Source organism: Medicago truncatula, chromosome 3 (assembly GCF_003473485.1).
Source record: "Medicago truncatula cultivar Jemalong A17 chromosome 3, MtrunA17r5.0-ANR, whole genome shotgun sequence".
Lineage (NCBI taxonomy): Eukaryota > Viridiplantae > Streptophyta > Magnoliopsida > Fabales > Fabaceae > Medicago > Medicago truncatula.
Genome location: NC_053044.1, coordinates 41,744,289 through 41,765,340, shown reverse-complemented (window position 1 = coordinate 41,765,340; position 21,052 = coordinate 41,744,289). Strand labels below are relative to the sequence as shown.

General features: G+C 33.2%; 1 protein-coding gene and 1 long non-coding RNA gene across 4 annotated transcripts; both read right to left on the bottom strand.

Moving 5' to 3' along the window:
- Nucleotides 1–330: 330 nt before the first annotated feature.
- Nucleotides 331–2,227, bottom strand: LOC120579687 (uncharacterized). Its single transcript, XR_005645431.1, has 2 exons — nt 2,145–2,227; nt 331–746 (listed from the first exon to the last, which is right to left on the bottom strand). It is a non-coding gene; the product is annotated as an uncharacterized lncRNA (long non-coding RNA).
- Nucleotides 2,228–8,944: 6,717 nt separating this feature from the next.
- LOC11437293 (DNA topoisomerase 3-beta) lies at nt 8,945–20,459 on the bottom strand. 3 transcript variants are annotated; one of them, XM_003601683.4, is made up of 14 exons: nt 20,198–20,459; nt 19,996–20,099; nt 19,492–19,585; nt 17,845–17,944; nt 16,266–16,497; nt 15,224–15,386; nt 14,997–15,116; nt 14,382–14,461; nt 14,003–14,281; nt 13,287–13,455; nt 12,883–13,011; nt 12,594–12,806; nt 11,141–11,320; nt 8,945–9,721 (listed from the first exon to the last, which is right to left on the bottom strand). In XM_003601683.4, exons 1-14 carry the CDS (start codon nt 20,276–20,278, stop codon nt 9,083–9,085), a joined length of 2,583 nt encoding a protein of 860 aa, XP_003601731.2. In that variant the 5' UTR covers nt 20,279–20,459; the 3' UTR covers nt 8,945–9,082. The 3 variants fall into 3 exon arrangements, with proteins under 3 accessions (XP_003601731.2, XP_024635696.1, XP_024635697.1); XM_024779928.2 differs by having other exon boundaries at nt 19,492–19,580; nt 20,198–20,216; XM_024779929.2 differs by lacking the exons at nt 17,845–17,944; nt 19,996–20,099; nt 20,198–20,459.
- Between the last annotated feature and the right edge of the window lie 593 nt (nt 20,460–21,052).

The window sequence follows — 21,052 nt, the reverse complement described above, 5'->3', positions numbered from 1 at the left end:
ATTTATAACCTCTAATCGTGTCAAGTGTAATTAAGGATTATTTTTTTGAAGTAATTATTAATGATAAATCAATAAAATATTGGTGTGTAAGAATATTCTTGAGTGGAGGATGAGGAAGATTAGGACAAAAATCCATTGAATTGAATCACATGCTTTTCTCCAAGCCAAGGGTGGGAGTACATGATATTTTCGTTTGCCACCACTTTGTATTGTTTGTTTCCTATGGGTATGGTTATAGGTAGGGACAAATTTGAGACGTCATTCTAAACTCCATTCAATTAACATTGATTAAAACCAATCTATTTATAAAAAAGAATATAATCTATATTGTTTTCTATTAAAGATTTATTATTATATATACATACATAAAAGTACACGTGAGATTTTTTACTCGTAATTGATTGACCAATCTCTCCTATTATTTTTATTTCTTTCAATTGGGAGGTTATTCAAATACAATAGAATTGAGCATCTTCCTTGATCAGTTCTCTTCTAGTTCTAGGCCAATGATTGTGTGTGAGAGTAAACAATGCCGCCTACGGTGCATTAGTAACTTCTTCATGATTTTATACATCTACTTGTATTGTATTTCATTCTATACATGTGTCGGGGTCTCTATTCTCTTTCACATTTCTCTTCTTCTTCCTATTTCACCTTGGAAATCAAAACCAACTCCAACAAATTCGCCAATTTTGTGAACTATTCCTCTCACCATTGCAATACATTCTCCATATACTAACTGTCACCTTTCTCCATTCATCATAGTTAGTACACATTAACATTAACATTAAGATGTAAAATCATAGACTATTTTATAATTTTATTACTTTAAGAGACTATTATTGTGATCACTCGTTGTACATTTAGGAACAAAAATTACTATTTGCCGTGCAGCATATTTTGGTTGTTGTAATGAACCATCATATGATAATATTGGAAAATATGGTACAAGCATGATATCATCAAATAGATCTCAAATTTGATTCATAGTTTTGTAGTTTATTATTTTTAGGATTTTATAGTGCTTTTTAAACAAGGGTAAAATTAAAATAAATAAGTTATAATAATTTATTCAATTCCATCAATTTTCCAAACAACAAAATGAAAATTTTACTTCGTTTCATCATAACATATCCAAGTAATTTAATGAAATCTCTATTCATTTTTCTCCGTTCGTTTTAAAACATCCAAACAAAATGACCAATCTTTTAGCTAATTGATCGATGACAAATATTTATCTCATATACACAATTTGTACATTAAATTGTAATTAATTTATTTAAATTTTTTGTAGAATATTCAAGAGATACGCTACTAATAAAATATGATAGTTCTTAGTTAGATATAGGTTTTAGAGTTTTTTTAGTTTGTTTGTTTCAGTTTAATGTTGGTTTTAAAGTTATTTTGAATAAATTGTTATTTTGAAATTCTTGAATCAATTAGTTTTGTTCGCTGTCAATTTCTCTCTAACCAGACAACTCTTGCAATGTTGTTTTATTTATGGTTTTTGGCTAGACAATTTGTTCATAAGCAATGGAAATTCACTATCAAAGATATGGAGTGGTTACTGCAGTACCTGACGATGAAAGAAAACCAAGTTCATCTTTTGTTGCACAAGTCGCATGGCAAGGAAAACATCAAAGTCTATCAAATCTCACAATTCAATTATAATATTATTTAATGCCTTATTTCATTTTATTATCAACATCTTAGACTATAGATAGAGTCGTAATCTCAACATCGATGAAGTTATAAAAACAAAAAATATAAAAGATATAATTATTGGATCCTAGTAAAAATTTAAATGGCAACACGTGTTAAGGCATATTGCATAGAGTTTTTGCTAGTGCAAGAACTCACTCCTCCTTGCATGGCGTTTGTCATTTGTGTACACTCTTGGGTGAGATACTCATATCATAAGGTGGCTCCAACCTAACATCTACACATATGTTGTCAATGCACTTATAAACTAAAGGAAACAAGTTGTAAATGTCTGGACAATCTTTTGCAGTTTGACATTTAATAATTATTACTGCAATGAAAGAAAAGAATAAAATAATATTACTTAAACGAGATAAAACATTTTGTGCGAGCTACAAATTAAAGAAGGAATTTTGGAAAGGGTGAAAAAAAAAAAGGCTTACTTTCCTCCCCCCCAGCAACAAGAAATAAGGAGATAAATAAAATCATAGCATAAACAAAGTTGAGAGTTCCAGCCATATTTTTTCTATATTGTAAAAAAAAGAATATGATTTGGTCAATTTATAGTGCATTAAGATCACACAATATTGCAAAAAAAAAAAAAAAAATATTAACATTTAAGTAGATGAATATGTTGTGTTTGCCCCTTTATCACACTTAGTAAAGGGTAACATAAAAAAAAATTGATAATCATTATAACTAACTTTTTTTAGTTAACTTTTCAACCTTTCATGATAGAAAGGGGTAAAAAAAAGAATTTGAAATTGTTCGACCACGATGAATTTATTTATACGAATAATGTGTTGGAACAAAATGTGTTTCACAATGAACCTTAATGAGTTTTGATGATAACAAGGTATTAAAAAATTGTCAATTGGTTATTGCTTATAATTGTTCAAGTGTACATGACCAAAAGCAAGTCAAGTAATTTCAATAGGTCTTGGAAGAACAATGGAGAGCAAAGGAATTCGAAGCATTTGAAGAAAACTGCGTCTGAAGCTAAAGTGCTTCTTGTGCCTCTGAAGTGATGACGTCATCAGAAGCAGACGCTCATCATAAGCAGATGCTATCAGAAGCAAGGTTTTCATCAGAAGTTAAATCATCACCAGAAGCTACAATTGATCCGTAAATCCAAACTGAAGATTCAAAGTAGCTGTTTAACATTTCAACCTTGTCTAAGAAGAACGAAGAATTGAAAGGGAGACATCAACGGTCATTTGGAGAACACTAAGTATTTGTCCTTCGTTAACAGAGTTGACAAAGTACAAGTGTACAACCACTACCTCCACTACTCTGTTTTTGTCCACGCTACAAGACAAGAAAAACAGTCATGCCTGCAGAAATGTTCCTTCAAGATGGGAATGAATTTGAAGCTGTTTCTTCAAAGGACTACACCCAAATCAGGCAAAGGATTACTGGTGGATGATCAAAGGAACTCAACGACTCTTTAGACGTGCTAATCATCTCAACGTCTCTTTCACTCCTCTATATAAAGGAGTGAAGACTTGAAGAATGTAGATAGAGATACACAAGTTAAAAAGCGCCAAAACTCTGTCAATTTGATTCTAAAAAGCACATTGAATTTCTGCACTGATTTGATACATCTTAGAAATTCACAAAGTCTAGAGTCTTTATTGTATTGTATTGTATTGTGAACACCACTGATTGTATATCAAGTGTTCAAGTCAAACATATTTCCCTGTATTTTTGTTTGATCAGAAGACTCTTGCCTGCGTGCTTGAGCATTAGAAGACTCTTGCTTAGTGCTTGAGCATTGGTAGACTCTTGTCTGTGTGCTTGAGCATTTTGAGAAGTCTCATACTTAGAGAGTATTGAGCATTTGTAATCTTTGTGGTTATAGTGAAATCTCCTTGGAACTGCAAGGGGGACTGGACTACTTCCGTTTTGTGGAAGGAACCAGGATAACTGCTTGTGTCTTATTCTTCTTTTCTCTGCTTTGATCTTTTCCGCTGCATATCTGATTCTGGTCATTACATCATAAGCATTTCCAAACTGCTTCTGAAGTACTATCAGAAGAAGTAATTTTTGAGAGAAAAAGAAAACACAATTCAACCCCCCCTTCTTGTGTTTTTCTCACCTTCATAATGCACAATCAACATGACAACATAATTATGCACAAGTTGAATAGTTTAAAGGATATTTTCGTATAAAAATTATTCGATTATAGAAAATAAGTATCACATTTGAAAATTACTTTTTTCACATGTATTTATTCCTAATAACACTTGGAAAATACGTTTTTAACCCATCCCTAGTTAACTACCGTACAAACTAAAATAAGTTATTAGTTTTATTAGTATAGATTTAGGGATGACAATTGGACTCAAGCTCAATGCACATCTGTAAAATATGCCTATAATGAATGGGTAAATACTTACATTGTTGGGTCTGAACTGAGCTTGGGTAATTACCCACAAATTTGAACGGGTAAGTGTGCGGGTACGGGAACTCTAGTTCCCAGTGTGCTCTGTAACACCTCGTTTTCCCAACATAAAAATTTCATAAATCAATCAGAGTAAAACACCTTAAACGGAATGTTACATTTCTTTTCTTGAAAATCACAAATGGAATAATTAAATAATTATCCTTCAAATTTCAACAACGTAATAATTAAAACTTTGCAGCGGAATTAATTCAACGAAAATAAAAGCTTCAACAACATGTTCCAAAATTGACACATAAAGGAATGATAAACATAGCAACAATTTCTCATCCTGTTACGTATCAGAGCCCTAAGACACTTGAGCCACCACTCCTACTAATCTTTATTACCTGCAAGTTACCCATACGAAGGGCAACATTTTCAAGCAGAAGGGGTGAGATTCACAATCAATAATAATAATATATAATTCATCAAATGCACCTAACAACTTAAACTCCATCAATTAGTAATAATAATTCTTTTAACGACTCCTAAACCATATCATGTACTCATCATATCAACAGTCATAACTCGATATCATAAACAACATCATTTAACATCATAATCAACATCTTAATCATAATCATATAACATCATACTCATAATTCGTATACAACATGACAACTTCATAAGCAATGACATAAACAACGTAACAACATCATATTCATAGTTCATATACAACATAACAACATCATTAATTCGTATTAACATTCTCCACCAAGCACCTTATTAACAACTCATGAATATAGGACAACTTAGCAACTATACGTAACATCATCATTTCATAATAATAATTATTCATCGAACATTCCATTAGCAATTCATGAATAAAAGACAACTTATAAACTTAACATAACCATCATCAAGTACATTTAACAACTCATAGATAACACCACATAATCATTATCACAACATTCATAGTCATCATCACAACATTCATAATCATCATCATGTAACATCCTAACAACCTCATATTCCACACCATAAACAGTCATCATAACATCGTAATCAATATCATAATAATATAAACAACAACATATATTCAACAATAATGTTCTTACTTCTTTAACTTTAGTAACACTTGTTAATTCAACCAACAACGACGACAACAACAAGATTCAACAACAACGACAACAACTTAATCAACAACAACAACAACTCACTCAAGAACAACGGCAACTACAATTATTTAATATATGTATATATTTCATAATCAACAATATCATCATTAATAGATATCTAATTCATCAATTAAATCTAACACCTTGTCATAATAATAACTCATCAATATATAAGTATATCATCATTAACAACATCAACAACAATGGTAATTAAAACCAACAACAACGACTCATGCAACAACTCGACACCACCGCTAAGACTCATGCAAGACATGACAACTCCACTAAGACTCCTCAACAAATGCAACTATGCATGTGGTACCATATCAGGGCCGGAGCCCTCACCGTTATAGAATGGTTAAAACATTCTTTTTATCAGGACATGAGTCCTCACCGCTAACACCGCTTTGAAACAACATGGTGTTCCACCGCTTTGAACGACAAGGCGTTCCAGGACCGAGGTCCTCACCGCTTTTATGCTTATGCAACTGACCCACTTGTGTATATTTACATACAACTTCAACAAATGCATATGTATTTATGACTTATGACTCCACTTGTGTATATCTACATACAACTCAATAACAGCAACGACAACAACAAATGTACATAATTAATTATGACATACTCCACCTCTTAGTCAACTATGACACAACGACTCTTAATAGCAAGATCCATCAACACATTCACAACAACATTTATATTCACCCACCATATCATAATACATCAATTTAGTAAGCAATTATGTTCTTGGTAAACAATGCAATCACATATAATCAATAATAAACGGCAACATGGCAGCACTCAAACATTCTTAAGATATAACAATATCAAATGGTAATCAACATCAACTTAAACATCTTATATAATCCACATAACGAATATATTTCACATTAACCAACATTACCCAACATTAACCAACATTACCCACAACATTAACCAACATATTAACCAACATTAACTAACATTACCCACCATTAACCAACATTAACCAACATTACCCAACATTAGGTTAAATACTCTTAAACACCTTAATTGAACTCATAATACTTCTAGTTTCGAGGTTTTGGAATTATTCCCTAAGTTTTGGATTAACTTGGAAATGGTTGTGCTGAATTTTCATAAGATTTCACTAAGACCTACTTGGAGTATTTTCATCATAACTCCTAAACCAAAAATCATTTTAAAGTCAAACCAAAGCCATTGGAAAGCTAACAAAATTATCTACAACTTTCATGTGTACATCAAAGGCCAATTCAAAACAGAAACGTGTGAAAAAGACACAAGAACGCGAAATAAGAAATGTTGTCAAAAGGCACTTCGCTTAAGCGAACGAGGCTTCGCTTAAGCGAACTACTTACAGTAGCTGTTCGCTTACAGCTCGCTTCCGGCTCGCTTAAGGGAACAGTCATCGTTTCTGCATAATTTTTCACGGGTTTAAACCATTTTTCACCCCAAAACTCCCAATTTTGATCTCCCAATGCCCAAACATGTTTCCAAAGATTGTTTATAGGTTCATTATACAATTAGGCATCTAAAGGAACATAAAACATGCATCAACAACAACAATTACAGATCATTCCACCTTCATACACAAATTCATCCATTCATCCAATCACTCATAATTTTCAATCAATTTATGATCACAGCAGCAACAAAGATTAAGTTTTCATTCTGAACATTATATTACAAGAGAATTAACATGATCATTACCCATTTCCCTTCAGAATCATCATCAAACCCTAACCCTCAATTTATCTTCCAAAACTATGCAATTAGGTCAATATTCAGAAATTATAGATTATGATTATCGAGAGATAGTCTCACCCTTACCTGAATTCAATTGCACAAACAAAGCTACAGCAAAATCGATCCCCTCTTGCTCTTGTTCTCCCCTTGGCTTGGTTTTCTCTCCCAAAATTTGTTTCACGTAAAACTGCTTCTGACCCTTTTCTTTTCCTCACTCCTAAAACTATAACTCCCCCTTTATTTCATTAAACTCCCTTAATTTTTATTAAATCCTAATTAACTCCCACACTCCAAAATAATTCTATTTCTCCACTTATTCTATTAAATAATGAAAATAACCATTTAATAAAATACACCACACCACAAAATCAACATAAATCATTTAAAATCATATAAAAGACTTTAAATCAACTAAAAATAATTAAATAACAATTAGGGCGTTACATGCTCCGCAGCCCGCACAATACATAAACTATAACTGTAACTTTATATATTACTAAAATCAATTAATTGATCATAAGTCTTTGATATTTATTGGCTTAATATTACGATGTGTCATATTTTATAAAAAATTTCATACTTTAGATGTTTTTTATTTGGCTTAATATTACGATGTGTCATATTTTATAAAATTTTTAGGAGGGACATACAAACTCGTTGGTGCCCATCTTTCTCCTAGTATATATAAAGGGAATGGTTAAATATGTTTCTAATCTTTATAAATATATAAACTTTTCATTTTAGTCCCCCTAAAGTTGGTGTCCATTTTTCTTCTTCTCCAAAAGTTTTCAATCACATCTTTTAGCCCCATTTTTATGTCAAATCATGTGTAGCCTTCATATTTTTAGATGAAAATTTTCAAGAATGTCTCTCCAAAAAATTATTAGAATTTTTTAACAAAACATGAATTAAATATGCATTTTCAACCATTGGAACCATAAAAAAAAACTCATATTTAATTCATGTTTTGACAAACAAAAATAATTTTTTGAAGGGATTCTTATAATATTCTAAACATTTCTGAAAAATTTCATTAAAAAATATGATGGCTACACAAGAGTTGACTTAAAAGTGATGACCAAAAGTGGTGATTTTCTCTCAAAAAAAAAAAACCAAAAGTGGTGATTTAAAATTTTTGGTGACTACAAACGAAGAAAAAAAAAACATATTAAACCCTAAAGGAATATAATATTTTATTATTTTTCTCTTTCTAATTTTACCCTTTATGTCAACTATTTTATTTGTTCGCTTAGTTTAGTTGATATAGATAATGCATAATATATGCAAGATCTGGGTTCGAGCCCCAGCCACCACAAAAAAAAAAAAAAACACAACTATTTTATTTACAATTTAATTCTTCTTTATTTAATTCAGTAAACAATTTTTCAAATATCTTTACTGTTATATAAAAGTATCATAAATTTTGGTGTAAAATTCTTTCTTCCAATATTAACATTCGCTTAAACTTTTGTTTTTATCATTTTATCCTTACTAAGCAGATAACTTCTTTTTTAAATAATCAAATAAAAACTAGGGCTCATTTGAATGACTTATTTTTAAGCTTTTATGTTAATTTATAAGTTTCACTAACGAAAATTATATCTTCATGATTTGTTTTATCATAAAGTACATTGACGAACTTATCAAGAATACTATGAACATTGCTTTTCTCACTTAAGAAGTTGTTAAAAAAACACATGGAGATGACCAAATAACCCCAGCGGTAAGTTAACTTCAGCTCGCTTTAAAAGAGAAAAGCGAGTTGTAGTTAACTACCACCGAGGGTTTTTGATGATTTCCATGTGTTTTTAAGCATCTTCTTATGTGGGAAAAGCAATTTTCTTTATTTATTTGTAATAAGCCTTATCCAAACACCCCTAGTGTATTTGCTTCATTTTTATTGAATTAGACCGGGACCCAAACAACAAAGAAGATAACTATGTTAATGAACAAATTATAGTAATTGAACAATAAATAAATGAATTAAAGGATAGCTCAAGAAATATGTGATAATTTTTTCAACACAGGTTATTCAGGATAGCCCAAGAAATATGTGATAAAATAAGCCTTAGAAATCTCGGAAACTCATTTTTGGATCCATCATTTTTGCATTCCCACGTCCTCTGCCCCGATATCTTTGAGTTCTTCCTCCTCTACCTCTTCCCCTTGAACTCTTGAAGCCTCTCCCATATTTCATCTCCACAAGGGAATGTAGTAATACATCACAAAGAATGCAACCACGGTGTAACGTAGACCCGTCTGCCAGAGGAGTTGTTTTCTTGTTGAAGTCCACTTCTAAGATTGAAGAGTCACATTCAGGGCACCGTTCTTTAGTTGTCGAGATTCTATGAGCACCCTGTGCAAGAAAAACTAGGCAATTGCACATATTGCAACAAAGTCGCCATTTGGGAGCACTTACAGGGTCTAAGACAAGTGTCCCACTGCATTCTGGGCAAGCACATACACCCTGGGAAACTAAGGAATTTGGGCAAGTGGGATGGGGGCATAGGTTGCATGGCATGCCAGCTCCCTTGCCAGTCTTGCTAGAAGTAGTAGTTTTAGCTGAATTGATGAGTGTGTCGATGCCTTCAAATGGGGGATTGCTGTAGCAATAAGGGCATAGTGGGAATGATTTACCTTCCGGGCCTGGCATGGAGCAGATCAAAAGCTCAAAATTGTCTAAAGGACAAGTCAGTTCCTTGTACAGCTGCAGAGATAGATCATACCGATGAGGATAACAAACAGTAACAACATCACACAGTATAATAAAGCAATAAAGACATTCTCAAATGCATGATGAACACGCTGAATATCAAACGGGAAGATACCATGATGCCCTCCCAATCACTTTTAACCTTCCAAAGTAATAATGTAAATCAGGTATTACTCAACCCGCATGAGCAAAGTTCTTAGACATCAAATTACAGATACCCAATGTATTTTCATTATTATCTTTGTTCCATACAGCTGTGAGAGTATCCCAAGTAGTAAAACAAATGATTACTAGTTCAGTCAAAGCTAGTAAGGAATGAAAGATAAACAGGCATGGTGCAAGCCCTCTGGGTAATGCCCAAACAAACAAGAGAAGTCGCTGGTGCTTGCTAGTACATGTAATGATGGTCATAACAATCTTAAATCACTGACAATCTTAAGTCACTGGCAGGGCCCGGCTGTTCAATGCAACTCAAAAACTATAACAAAGATTCTGATTATGAAAAATGGTGAACTCTAACAGCCTACTTTAGTGATAATATACGTGCAGATCAGAAGTTTTTGAGTGCTTAAAATATCAGGTTTCGTACGACTTTTTTTAATGGCATTTTATACGATATTCTTGTCAAGGCAAAAGGCACAGATAGTTGAAAGGAAGTTAGGCCTATACAAATCTGATGGAGTGCAAGAGAGACGGTAAAATTTTACTGTACAATGAATAGGGACAGGGTCAATCGAGAGGAGAGAGAATGAAAAAGACAAATTATAAACAGAAAGAGAGGAAATCTTTACTCTTCGGCATAAGAAGAGGGAAGAAAAAGGAAGAGTACTGAACTTAATTGGTCATGATGATACTAGTATTTTCTTTTGATAGAAACCATTCACAGTTCCCCACAGCTTAACTGTTTTACAAGGTACAACAGGTGAAAACAGCAGGCTTACTGTTTAGAACTGTGTGTAAACATAGGGTTTAAATGTTAAGTAAGTTTAATAGTTTAGGTTAAAATATATAGAAAATGTCTCATACCTGGGTTTTATTTTAGTTATTTACAATATCTTATACTATCGCATAGGATTAGTATTCACACACACACACACACACGCTTATATTCCATGATTTGCTTCTTTATTTAATCAGAACTAGGAGTCTAGCAATCATTATGATTAATTTCCTTTTCTAATTAGAACTAGGATTATATTTATATAAACAAGGGTTAGTGCTTAGTATATTGTATCAAACCGTAATTTAAATCTATTAGACTTTCTTTTCCCTCCTGCCTTATCTAAAAACACAATAATTTGAACAGTTTAAAATATCAAAATACAATGTATGATTAGAAGAGACAGAGAGGAAAAGACAGGATAAGCTGGAAATCAGATTCTGATACTATTAAACAGGTTATATGATTACTACCTTTATTGTACCCTTCTGTGGAAGATCATAAACCTCCTCACATGTACCACAATACAAACGTGATGGCTGAACAGATATATACTTCATATATCGCAAGCATTTACCACATTTACTCATAATACGCCCTGAATCAACAAGTGCAGAAAATTGTGCTTCAAATAATGCATCCATGGCTTCAATCTGAGCCAGATAATGGAAACAAAATTAGTAGATGAACAATGTAGAATAAATGCATCAGCAACTTATTTGCAAACATCATGGTGACTCATGGCCTTACTAAATTTGGAGATGAAAGAATATATAAGGAAGCTATGGAACATCTCCTGATCAAATAAACCAAACATGCAGCAGCTCACAGATACTAAAAAGTTCGGCCATGCAATCTCCTGGACCCCAGATAATTCAACAGTAATATTCTTTCAAAACTTAGTCCTAAAATATAACAATTATTCTGTTATCCTAAAGCAATGATTTATACCTGAATCTTCAAGTGCTATTAAAATGATGTCATACATCAACAATTAATACTTGTATTCTTAGAAAGTACACCCTGGACCCCTGTCGAACAGATACAATTTTACATTGAAACTTTTTTTTTTATGGTTACAGTGAAACTTGAAAAGCTATTTTAAAATGAGTCATGTTTGGAAATTTTCCCATAAAAAGTTCGAAATCATAATGCAATCATATATGATGTTGTTGGCTTGAAAAAATTGGATCAGCGTCATAATAGAAAGGCGTAAATATGATTTTAGTCCTTGCAATTATAGTGTTTTTTGGTTTTAGTCACCCTAAGTTTTTTTGTTTGGATTCAATCCCTTGAAATTCAAAAACTATTTTTTGTAGTCCCTAACGTCATACGTGGCCCAATATAATTATGCCATATGGCCAAATAAGGTGACTTTAGGGACTAAAAATAATTGTTTTTGAATTCGCAAGGATGGACCGAAACAAAAACACTTATGGTGAACATAAACACTTACTAACTTACAAAGTAAGCTCCATAGCACACTAACTATAAACTTATATTTAAAATATATAGATATGAATTTATTACTATTCGTAGGCAGAATAGTTAAAAGTTAAACAAGTGTGTTTTTATTAATAAAAAAATTGACAGAAATACAGTGTCAAAAATAAAAAGTAAAAGATGGAAACAACAGGAAAATATTAGACAACACAACCATGTATCAAACATGCCTAATCCAATTATAGCCTATCTAACTGAAAACAAGAATATGAATTCATTTTAAATTTTTAATTAAACAATTTCAAAATCCAAAGGTAAATGATGTTCAGATTGGGATTAGAAACAAACTTAAATTGAGAAACATTATTTAGTTGAGATAAAATAAACAAATGAAAACTTGACATGCTGTGAAAACTAAGAAGAATCATATCATGTAGATACAGATGATGCCCAGAAACAAGCACTAAAAAGTAGATAGCCAACCTTTTTGACAAAGTAACAAAACTTCTGTTTGAACTGTTCAATTACATGCTGCACTACACGGTGATGATCTACCTGACCCTTAGCAATAAGAGTAATTTGTTGCTCAATAAAGCTACGGATATCGGGCAGGCAGAGGTCTGGATCAATTGATTGATAACCTCTTACCAAAGTTATACCTAATGTGGTTGGGGAAAGCTTCCGGCCAGCTTGTACCTGCAATTTGACGAGGTGAATATCCAAAAATTGTAGAAAATGATAAACAAACTACAGCTCTATGTCGACTACCTACCTGCACATAATTCCGCTCACATATATTGTTGATATGTACAGGAATTGATGCATCTGTTCCTATTCCATTCTTCTCCATTAGAGAGATCAGCTCACTTTCAGTAAGAAAATCTGGAGGTGTGGTACTCCCCTGTGGAATTTATGGTGTTAGCTATCAGTAATGCATCAAAAATTATGTGACATGAGGTTTAACATTTGGTTATATATATGAATATATGATCAAACCCAGATGTTTATTATTATTAATGACCCATGAACAGAACCCTTGATGGTTTACCCAATGCTTCCACCAACACCAGTTACACCACCCCCAAAAAAAGACAACAAGATAGTGACAAGTAGTCAGGACAAATCCAAAAAATTGTATACAGAAACTGAATTTGAGGCAGGAGGTTCCATACTTACTTCATAGAGCTCAACTTTTGATAATTTTATTTTCTGCCCTTCTTCAAACGATGGAAGACTTTTATCATTTATTGCCAACCAAGGCATAATAGCTGTAAAGCCTTTGGTGATAACATGCTGCCCTGTACAATGAAAGGACTCTCCACCAACTTGAAACTCGACCTTTTTCCTGGAAGTAGGACAATAGTGTATAAGAAAAATAATTGTTTATCCAATTCATGCAATATAACAAAGCATCTACTGGTGATTATTTGCGAAGCTATAAACAAAGAGTAAGCTTAAATGGAAAAATGCAAACATTATGCCAATATAATACCAAACAATTATATACGAATTTATGGTAATAACAAAAAATTTGGCGGAAGCCATGTCCGGTACCCTCGATCATACGCACTTATGCAGCACTACTACAAGAGTAAACTCGGAGAGAGGAAATTTCAATAGGTTCCAGAGCATACATATCATGAACTTATGAAGAGATATTGTCTTGGGATATTAAGTTGGTACATCATGTTTGACATCAATACTAAGTATTAGTAATTTAGTATTGCTTGCCATTATCAGAATGGTTAAATATGATAACCCGGAGAGACCACAATAAGCATAAACAAACCAGACCATCTCTGATTACAATGGACATTTGTGTAATAACTGAATGAACCAAAATCAGAAAAGGAAATAATCAAGAAATATTGTTAAGACAGAATAAATTTTACCTTATATACTTGCAGTCCGGAGACACTGTCCCTATGAAGTATTGGCAGATATACTGGTACAGCTTCCAAGCATCATTACCTAGCATATCCTCTGATGCAGATTTCATTGGAGTAATGGGAGGATGGTCACCCACATCTGTTCCCGATCGAGGTTTCTGATAACCGCTGGCGAGTAGCCCTTCTACGTAGTTACCCCAAGTTGGATTATTTCTTTGTGCAGAGAGAGCACTACGAAAGTCAAATGACGGAGGGTATGCGGTGCTTTCTGTTCGTGGATAGCTTAAGAAGCATCGTACAGAAACCAATCAAATATTATTTTGTGCGTTTATGAAAATCTTGCGTTATCTTAATATAATACGCTAACAAATTATGTTAAAACCTGATGAAGCCTTGAGTATACAATCGTTCAGCTAGCTGCATAGCCATCTGAGGACCAAATCCTAGAGCACTTGAAGCAACCTGGAGAGAACAAACATTGTAATCAAGTTATTTTATAAAACATGTGTACTAAAAAGAAAGGTAGATATAGAATAACTATTTCCATTCTCTTAGAAAATGAAGTCAAAATCCTTTGTTTCCTTTTTAGCATCACATCAGAGGGAAATAGAAATATTTTAGGTTAAAAATGCTACTAAAAGAAGAAAAAAAAAGTTATAAAAAAAAAGAAAAAGATAAGATAAGATATTCTCCATTGCAGTGACAATTTGACAAAAGAAAAAAAAAAAACCCAAAAACCTATGTTGACTCCAAAATCTCAAGCAACCTTACTCATATACATATTCCCTTGCCAGGGTTGAATGTCACAATAAAAAGGTATTTAGACTTCCACTTCCTGACCCATAATATGTATTCCCAGATAGCAGTTAGCTTTGATGGATATATTTAATATATATAGAGAGAGAGATATATAAAATTGAATTTTGCATCTAGACAGTTAAATTGTTGCTTTACTTGTTAAATAATTGACCACTATCTTCCCCATTTGGTCACCAACCTTCAGAAGATTCACTGTATTTAGACCAACAGGGCGACCTTTGGTTTCCGGTTTTTCTGATATGTTAGTCACTTCCACAATTCCATCATCAGCAACCAGCTTCTGAAACATCATAGCAACCTGAAAAGGCATAAAAGTATCAAATCGACGTCTTTCATAAGTTCAAGATTAAAAAAAAAAAAAAAAAAAAAAAAAAACCGATACTTCGATCGAGTAGAAATATTCACATTTATGTCAAACAATTTGCTGCGTTGCCATTCTAGCAGAATTTCATAGCCACTCTGAATTATGTAAGGTTGCAAACTCCAAAACTTTTCTGGCTTGAAAGTATTTATTTGCAAATACCGTTGCACACAAAATCCTAAAGTTGGAGTCTGACAGGGTCCATAGCTGAAATATAAACGCAATAATTAATAATGTTATCTATGCTTAATCAACATGATATAATGACAAGTACGTTGGTTGATCAGACATTTTGTGAAATGTGATCATTCATTCCTACAATTTAATAGAGTTGAAAAGCCAGTAAATCTGGCAGAGTAAGACATTGCGTCTTGCATTACCTGTTGGCAATGCATATCCAGTCTAGCAACCTAACAAATCCCAATTCCCAAACGTAAAGTTGAAACATGAGCAGCAGAACAGAACAAAGCACGGCAAGACTATAGTAGAGGCATAATTACTGATTTATTACCAAGGGACCACCAGCTACTTTAGTTAAAAACAGATAAAGGATGAAATTAGGATACCATGTCATATCACTAATTGTCCCATAAGCTTGAGCTAAAAGAAAATGGATTCATGATAATTACCAAGCTAATCTCAACCACTAGTATAACTGTGAGAACCGAAAGCTGGTCAGTCGAAACGAAATATATATTTTTTTGGAACTAGCAGAATCAAAATGAAGCCTCAAGCCTGGTGATCTCAACATATTGGCAGTTTACTGTGTTTAAGAAGTCCTCAACTATGTGAGATTGTTCAAGTTACAAGCCTAAAACTAAGCAAACCCTCATTCAAATCACATCAACTCACTAATATTAGTTTTGACATTATTATCGAAGCAGGGAATACACACACACAAACACACACACACACGTGAAGCATTATTAAGAAGTGAATTTTTATTCAACACGTTGTTAATATGGGATGTGCACAAGTTGCATTGTTTTTACGTTCTAATAGATCGTATTTAATTAAGAAAAAATTAAAACTAATTAGAAAAATGGCAAACAGAAAATACAAGACAGAAGAGAGCAGAAAACTAACGAGATGACTCTGGCATCTAGGTTCCCATATTTTCCCTGGAAAAAACTCGTCTGAAATCGAGTAAAGGCAACTCCAACTTTCAAATCTATCTCTTGCCTAGCATCTACAGCCATTGCTTCGTCCCTGTTGGGTCTGACAAGGTTGTCTAGAGCATTCAGGACATCTTTCTCGGTAACAGAAGAAAACCGTGCACGATAGACATCATTTATATTGAAACCAGTTGATTCTATAACTGCAACAACATTCAATATTTCAAAACAGTTAAAAATATATTTTGGGGGGAACGACAAACTTTGGTATGTTAGTAAATGATAGTGTTTGTTACATTGTTTGAAATTTGATATAAATCATTTAAAAAAACACTAAAAGAGAAGGCAAGATTTTGTGTATAGCAATGTATCTTAGTTTAAGACAGAGTCAAGTGCTTACATAGGGAAGGGAAATTTAAGTATTGAGAAGGCCAATTGTAGGCCATACAGAAAAGGCACTAACAATAAGTGGAAAATTAATTCCTAGACACAAAAACAAATAGCAATTTGGTACATAAGGCTAATGTTAGCCGAAAAATCCCTTTTTACTACCTAGAAGAGTATCTAAAACAAAAAGGATAAAACTTATGGGTGATGGTCTTTTACTTTCTTTTTGTGAAGATTACCGACAGCTAGTAGCATATTTGTTTGTGTTGGAAATCTCGCCCCGAAAGTGAGGGGATGTGTTTGGTAAGACCACCTTAATTGCGATCTGCCCCTAGTTGCCTTATGTTGGCTTGTCTTTGAGGGGGTGGATTTAGTCCCACATCGGTTAAGATAGGAAGCTTGATCAGAGTTTATAAAGAGGAGGCACTCCTCACCTTACAAGCCGGTTTTGTACGGATGAGTTAGGCCTCAAATTTCAACATGGTATCAGAGCCTATCCAGGATCTACCGTTGTCGGGATTCCGCATTGCCACGCTACATGCCCATTAGGTCTGAGTGTGAGGGTGTGTGTTGGAAATCTCGCCCCGAAAGTGAGGGGGTGTGTTTGGTAAGACCACCTTAATTGCGATCTGCCCCTAGTTGCCTTATGTTGGCTTGTCTTTCCAGGATCTACCGTTGTCGGGATTCCGCATTGCCACGCTACATGCCCATTAGGTCTGAGCGTGAGGGGGTGTGTTGGAAATCTCGCCCCGAAAGTGAGGGGGTGTGTTTGGTAAGACCACCTTAATTGCGATCTGCCCTTAGTTGCCTTATGTTGGCTTGTCTTTGAGGGGGTGGATTTAGTCCCACATCGGTTAAGATAGGAAGCTTGATCAGAGTTTATAAAGAGGAGGCACTCCCCACCTTACAAGCCGGTTTTGTAAGGATGAGTTAGGTCCCAAATTTCAACAGATTGAAGTGCTTTGTTTTCTCAAGAACCGAATCAAAATCTAGATCATCAAAATAATAATTTTGCATTACAACAACAGAGCACAGAAAGGTTACACTCATAAAAGTATCAAGAAAAAAAATAAAAAGAACAGCAGTGATTTTTATTTTTTTTTGAAGGAAAAAGAACAACAATGATGGTGACTATGTTAAAAGGAAAGAGAGACAAAGATTACCCTCAAAACATATATTTTCTCCTTCACGGTCACAATCCAACCACAATACCAAATAACGACATCCACGAGCTTCTTGATGTAAATGTTTACAAATATGCGCCTGAATGTAACATGTGATGTTTATAACTTCGAACAATCACTGGGAAAAATATCAAAGGTAGATAACACATCTCCACATGCAGTCAAACTCAATTACAAGCAGCTAGCATTAATGGACTAACACTTTTCAATATGGGGGAGGGAGGGGAGAGAGAGAGTTTAAGTTATTATTTAGATGTATTCAGGCTTTTAGACACCAGACAAAAAGCATTTAAAACAAGGCTTTCAGACACCAGACAAAAAGCATTTAAAACAGTATTAACCATCAAGTCTTTTTACAGCACTGAAATACCGGGTGGTAAAATAAACAATAGTACAAAAGTTTAAGAAAATTAGATCTTTGCTAAGAATCGAGATTAAGTGAAACTTTAAAATGGTACCTTCTTTGACCAAGTAAACTATGCTCTATAGAATAAGTAGATCAAGTATATTTAATCCAAAGTATGGTTCATTATTAACACAAAATTGTAAAAGTATATGTCTCGTCCATGTTTAAAGGCAAATATGTTCACATATATTGCAGTATGATAAGATTGTCAGTCAGAGAATCAGAGAAATGCAGCTCGTGTATTGTGTTAGCATCAGTTAGATATGTATTAATTCACATGAGTAATTTGTAGCTAAGTCGTAACTGAGTACTATTGTAGCAGATTTCAAACAACAGAACAGTCAATCCATTGCAGCTCTGAAAAATTTATAGTAGTTTATAAAATCTTGATACTGTTTTGAATATAGATTCGGAAATCACAGCTCGAAATATCTCTCTACTCTCCCTTAACCTTTTCTCCATTTGCTGTTTTCTTGCATCTAACATGATAAACTTCCAATAGCGATTATTGGTTTCAATTCAATGATTTTCAAAACTACCTCGACTCTGCTTCTAAACACAAGACGTTTACAGTTTATAAACTTCTTCAAATTTTTATTCATCCAGCTGATGATCACAAAAGGTCAAAAGGACCTCTGTTACCCGTTAGTTCTAACTTTTTTTTGTACGTGCGCACCGAGCAGTACATCATTAAGTTATGCAGTTAGCATAAGCCCCCCAACAACTTGAGATAGAGTGTTTTATGAATTTACCATCGGAAACCACAAAAATGCATGATAACAATCAACAAAAAGTTCCAGAATATTCTTCTACACAAACTTCTAGAAATATTCAAACGGTCCGTAAAGAAAGTATCCTAAACAGTCTGTAAAATTAGCCCCCCTACAACTTGAGATAGAGTGTTTTATGAATTCACCATCGGAAACCACAAAAATGCATGATAACAACCAACAAAATGTTCCAGAATATTCTTCCAAACAAACTTCTAGAAATATTCAAACGGTCTGTAAAAAAGTATCCTCAACATTCTTTGGGAAATACATGAGACATATCACAGACAAAATATTCTTCTAATGACCATATAAAGCATCACAAAATGGGGTCTCAGTTAAAAAAAACAAATATAAATACAGTCTAATAGCTCTAATAAATAATGCATAAATGATTCTCTTAAAAGATATAGAGGAACTCAAACCGAGAGGATTATTATAACAAAATACCTTTGGATTTGATTCATTCTTTATAACCTGAGCTTGAAAAAGATCCAAGGGATCTGTGGCCGCCCAATCTTGATATTTACCAGGAAAATCTACACTAGATCATCAACAAAAGAAAGAAAAAAATGCAGTGAATACTCAAACCAATCAGCAATGGACATGCTAGTATCAAAAGAGATTTTGTATTACAAAAATGTAAGTACATAACAAGACAATTGCTGCTTGCTACATTTCCAAAAAAAAATTAATTAATTTTACCATAAACCATACAGATGTTCATGTCGAACAACTCTGGTGATTTAACAACCACCGGTGCACTCTTTTTCGTTCCATGAACAGACTAAACAACATCTTAACATAAAATTTCTTCCTTTGCCAAAGTACTACATTTACTGACATTTAATCGAATGCAGCGAATGCAGCTACGACAAAAAGGATGATAAATGAAAAATGGAGTATAAAATACTTGAGTGCATAAATAAGTGATATTTTCTTCGGGAAAAAGACCTGAATACATGTCCAATAACTGAAGTGACTTTAAAACGCGCAGGCGCTTTGCGAAACTTCCCGTCGAATTCGTGAACTTCAGTGCTTCCTCTTCGTGTATTCATCTGTTCATATAAAATCATTTTGTAAAAATCAATTGAACAGCATAATTGAAAGAATAAATAGTAAATTGACAAAATTAAACATGAAATTAAATGCATACCTTGCCGTGAGAGAGAACGGTGGCGATGGAAAGAGCGATGCTAGGCTTCTCGGCGACCATCAGAACTTTGGGAAGCGCCATGCTTGAGAATTGGTGCGTGCTACTAAGGTGTTTGTGAAAAGTACCCACTGAGTAAGTAGTATCCTCGCGTTTTCGAATTCAAACTTCAAAGTTTACATCATTTATGTTTTATTGAAGGATGAGTTGAATTCTCCAAATCCGACTAATTCACTTTTTTAAGAAAATTTACTTAATACGGAATCATTTCTTATTTTGTAGAAAAAAAAAAAAACATACATTTTTAATTTTTCTTATTTTTGAATCCTTAAGAGTGTTCTGGCACAATCGTAAACCAAAACTTTTTTTGAACAGTCTGATTTTTAGAAAAATGGTAAAATAATTGGAAGTTCGTTGATACAATAATAATATGGGAACTTCTACAGTACACCTTACAAATTGAGGTGTACCGATACTCCTTGCTTCATAAATTGATAAATTTATGATTATTTTAGGAAGTAAAGAGCTATTTGTCAAGGTTATTCTTTAGAAAACATTATTGAAGAAAAACATAATTTCATTGTTTATAAGAATCATATTAAATTTTTAACATTACTCATAAAAAATAATCAATAATCTTCATTATGAGTAATAAAAATTCAAAAAAATTAAATTTTATTTCGTCGCTTTTGGTAAATAAGATTTAATTTTTATAATTGTAAATGATAGATTTCTTCAAAAAAACAACTCATTTGATTAATAATTTAACAATTTGGTGTATCGGTACACTCAAATATTTAGGTGTACCATAGAATTTGCCTAATAATATTATTTTTTTCTTTACAATCTTTTACTCGT

Excerpts from the sequence above, each read along its gene's own strand:
- LOC11437293 (XM_003601683.4), bottom strand. The coding sequence starts at position 20,278 with ATGGCGCTTCCCAAAGTTCTGATGGTCGCCGAGAAGCCTAGCATCGCT. Across the intron at positions 15,387-16,265 it reads CTAGATGCCAGAGTCATCTC|CTATGGACCCTGTCAGACTC; the intron begins GTTAGTTTTCTG and ends TTTATATTTCAG. Across the intron at positions 9,722-11,140 it reads CACAGAAGGGTACAATAAAG|CTGTACAAGGAACTGACTTG; the intron begins GTAGTAATCATA and ends CTATCTCTGCAG.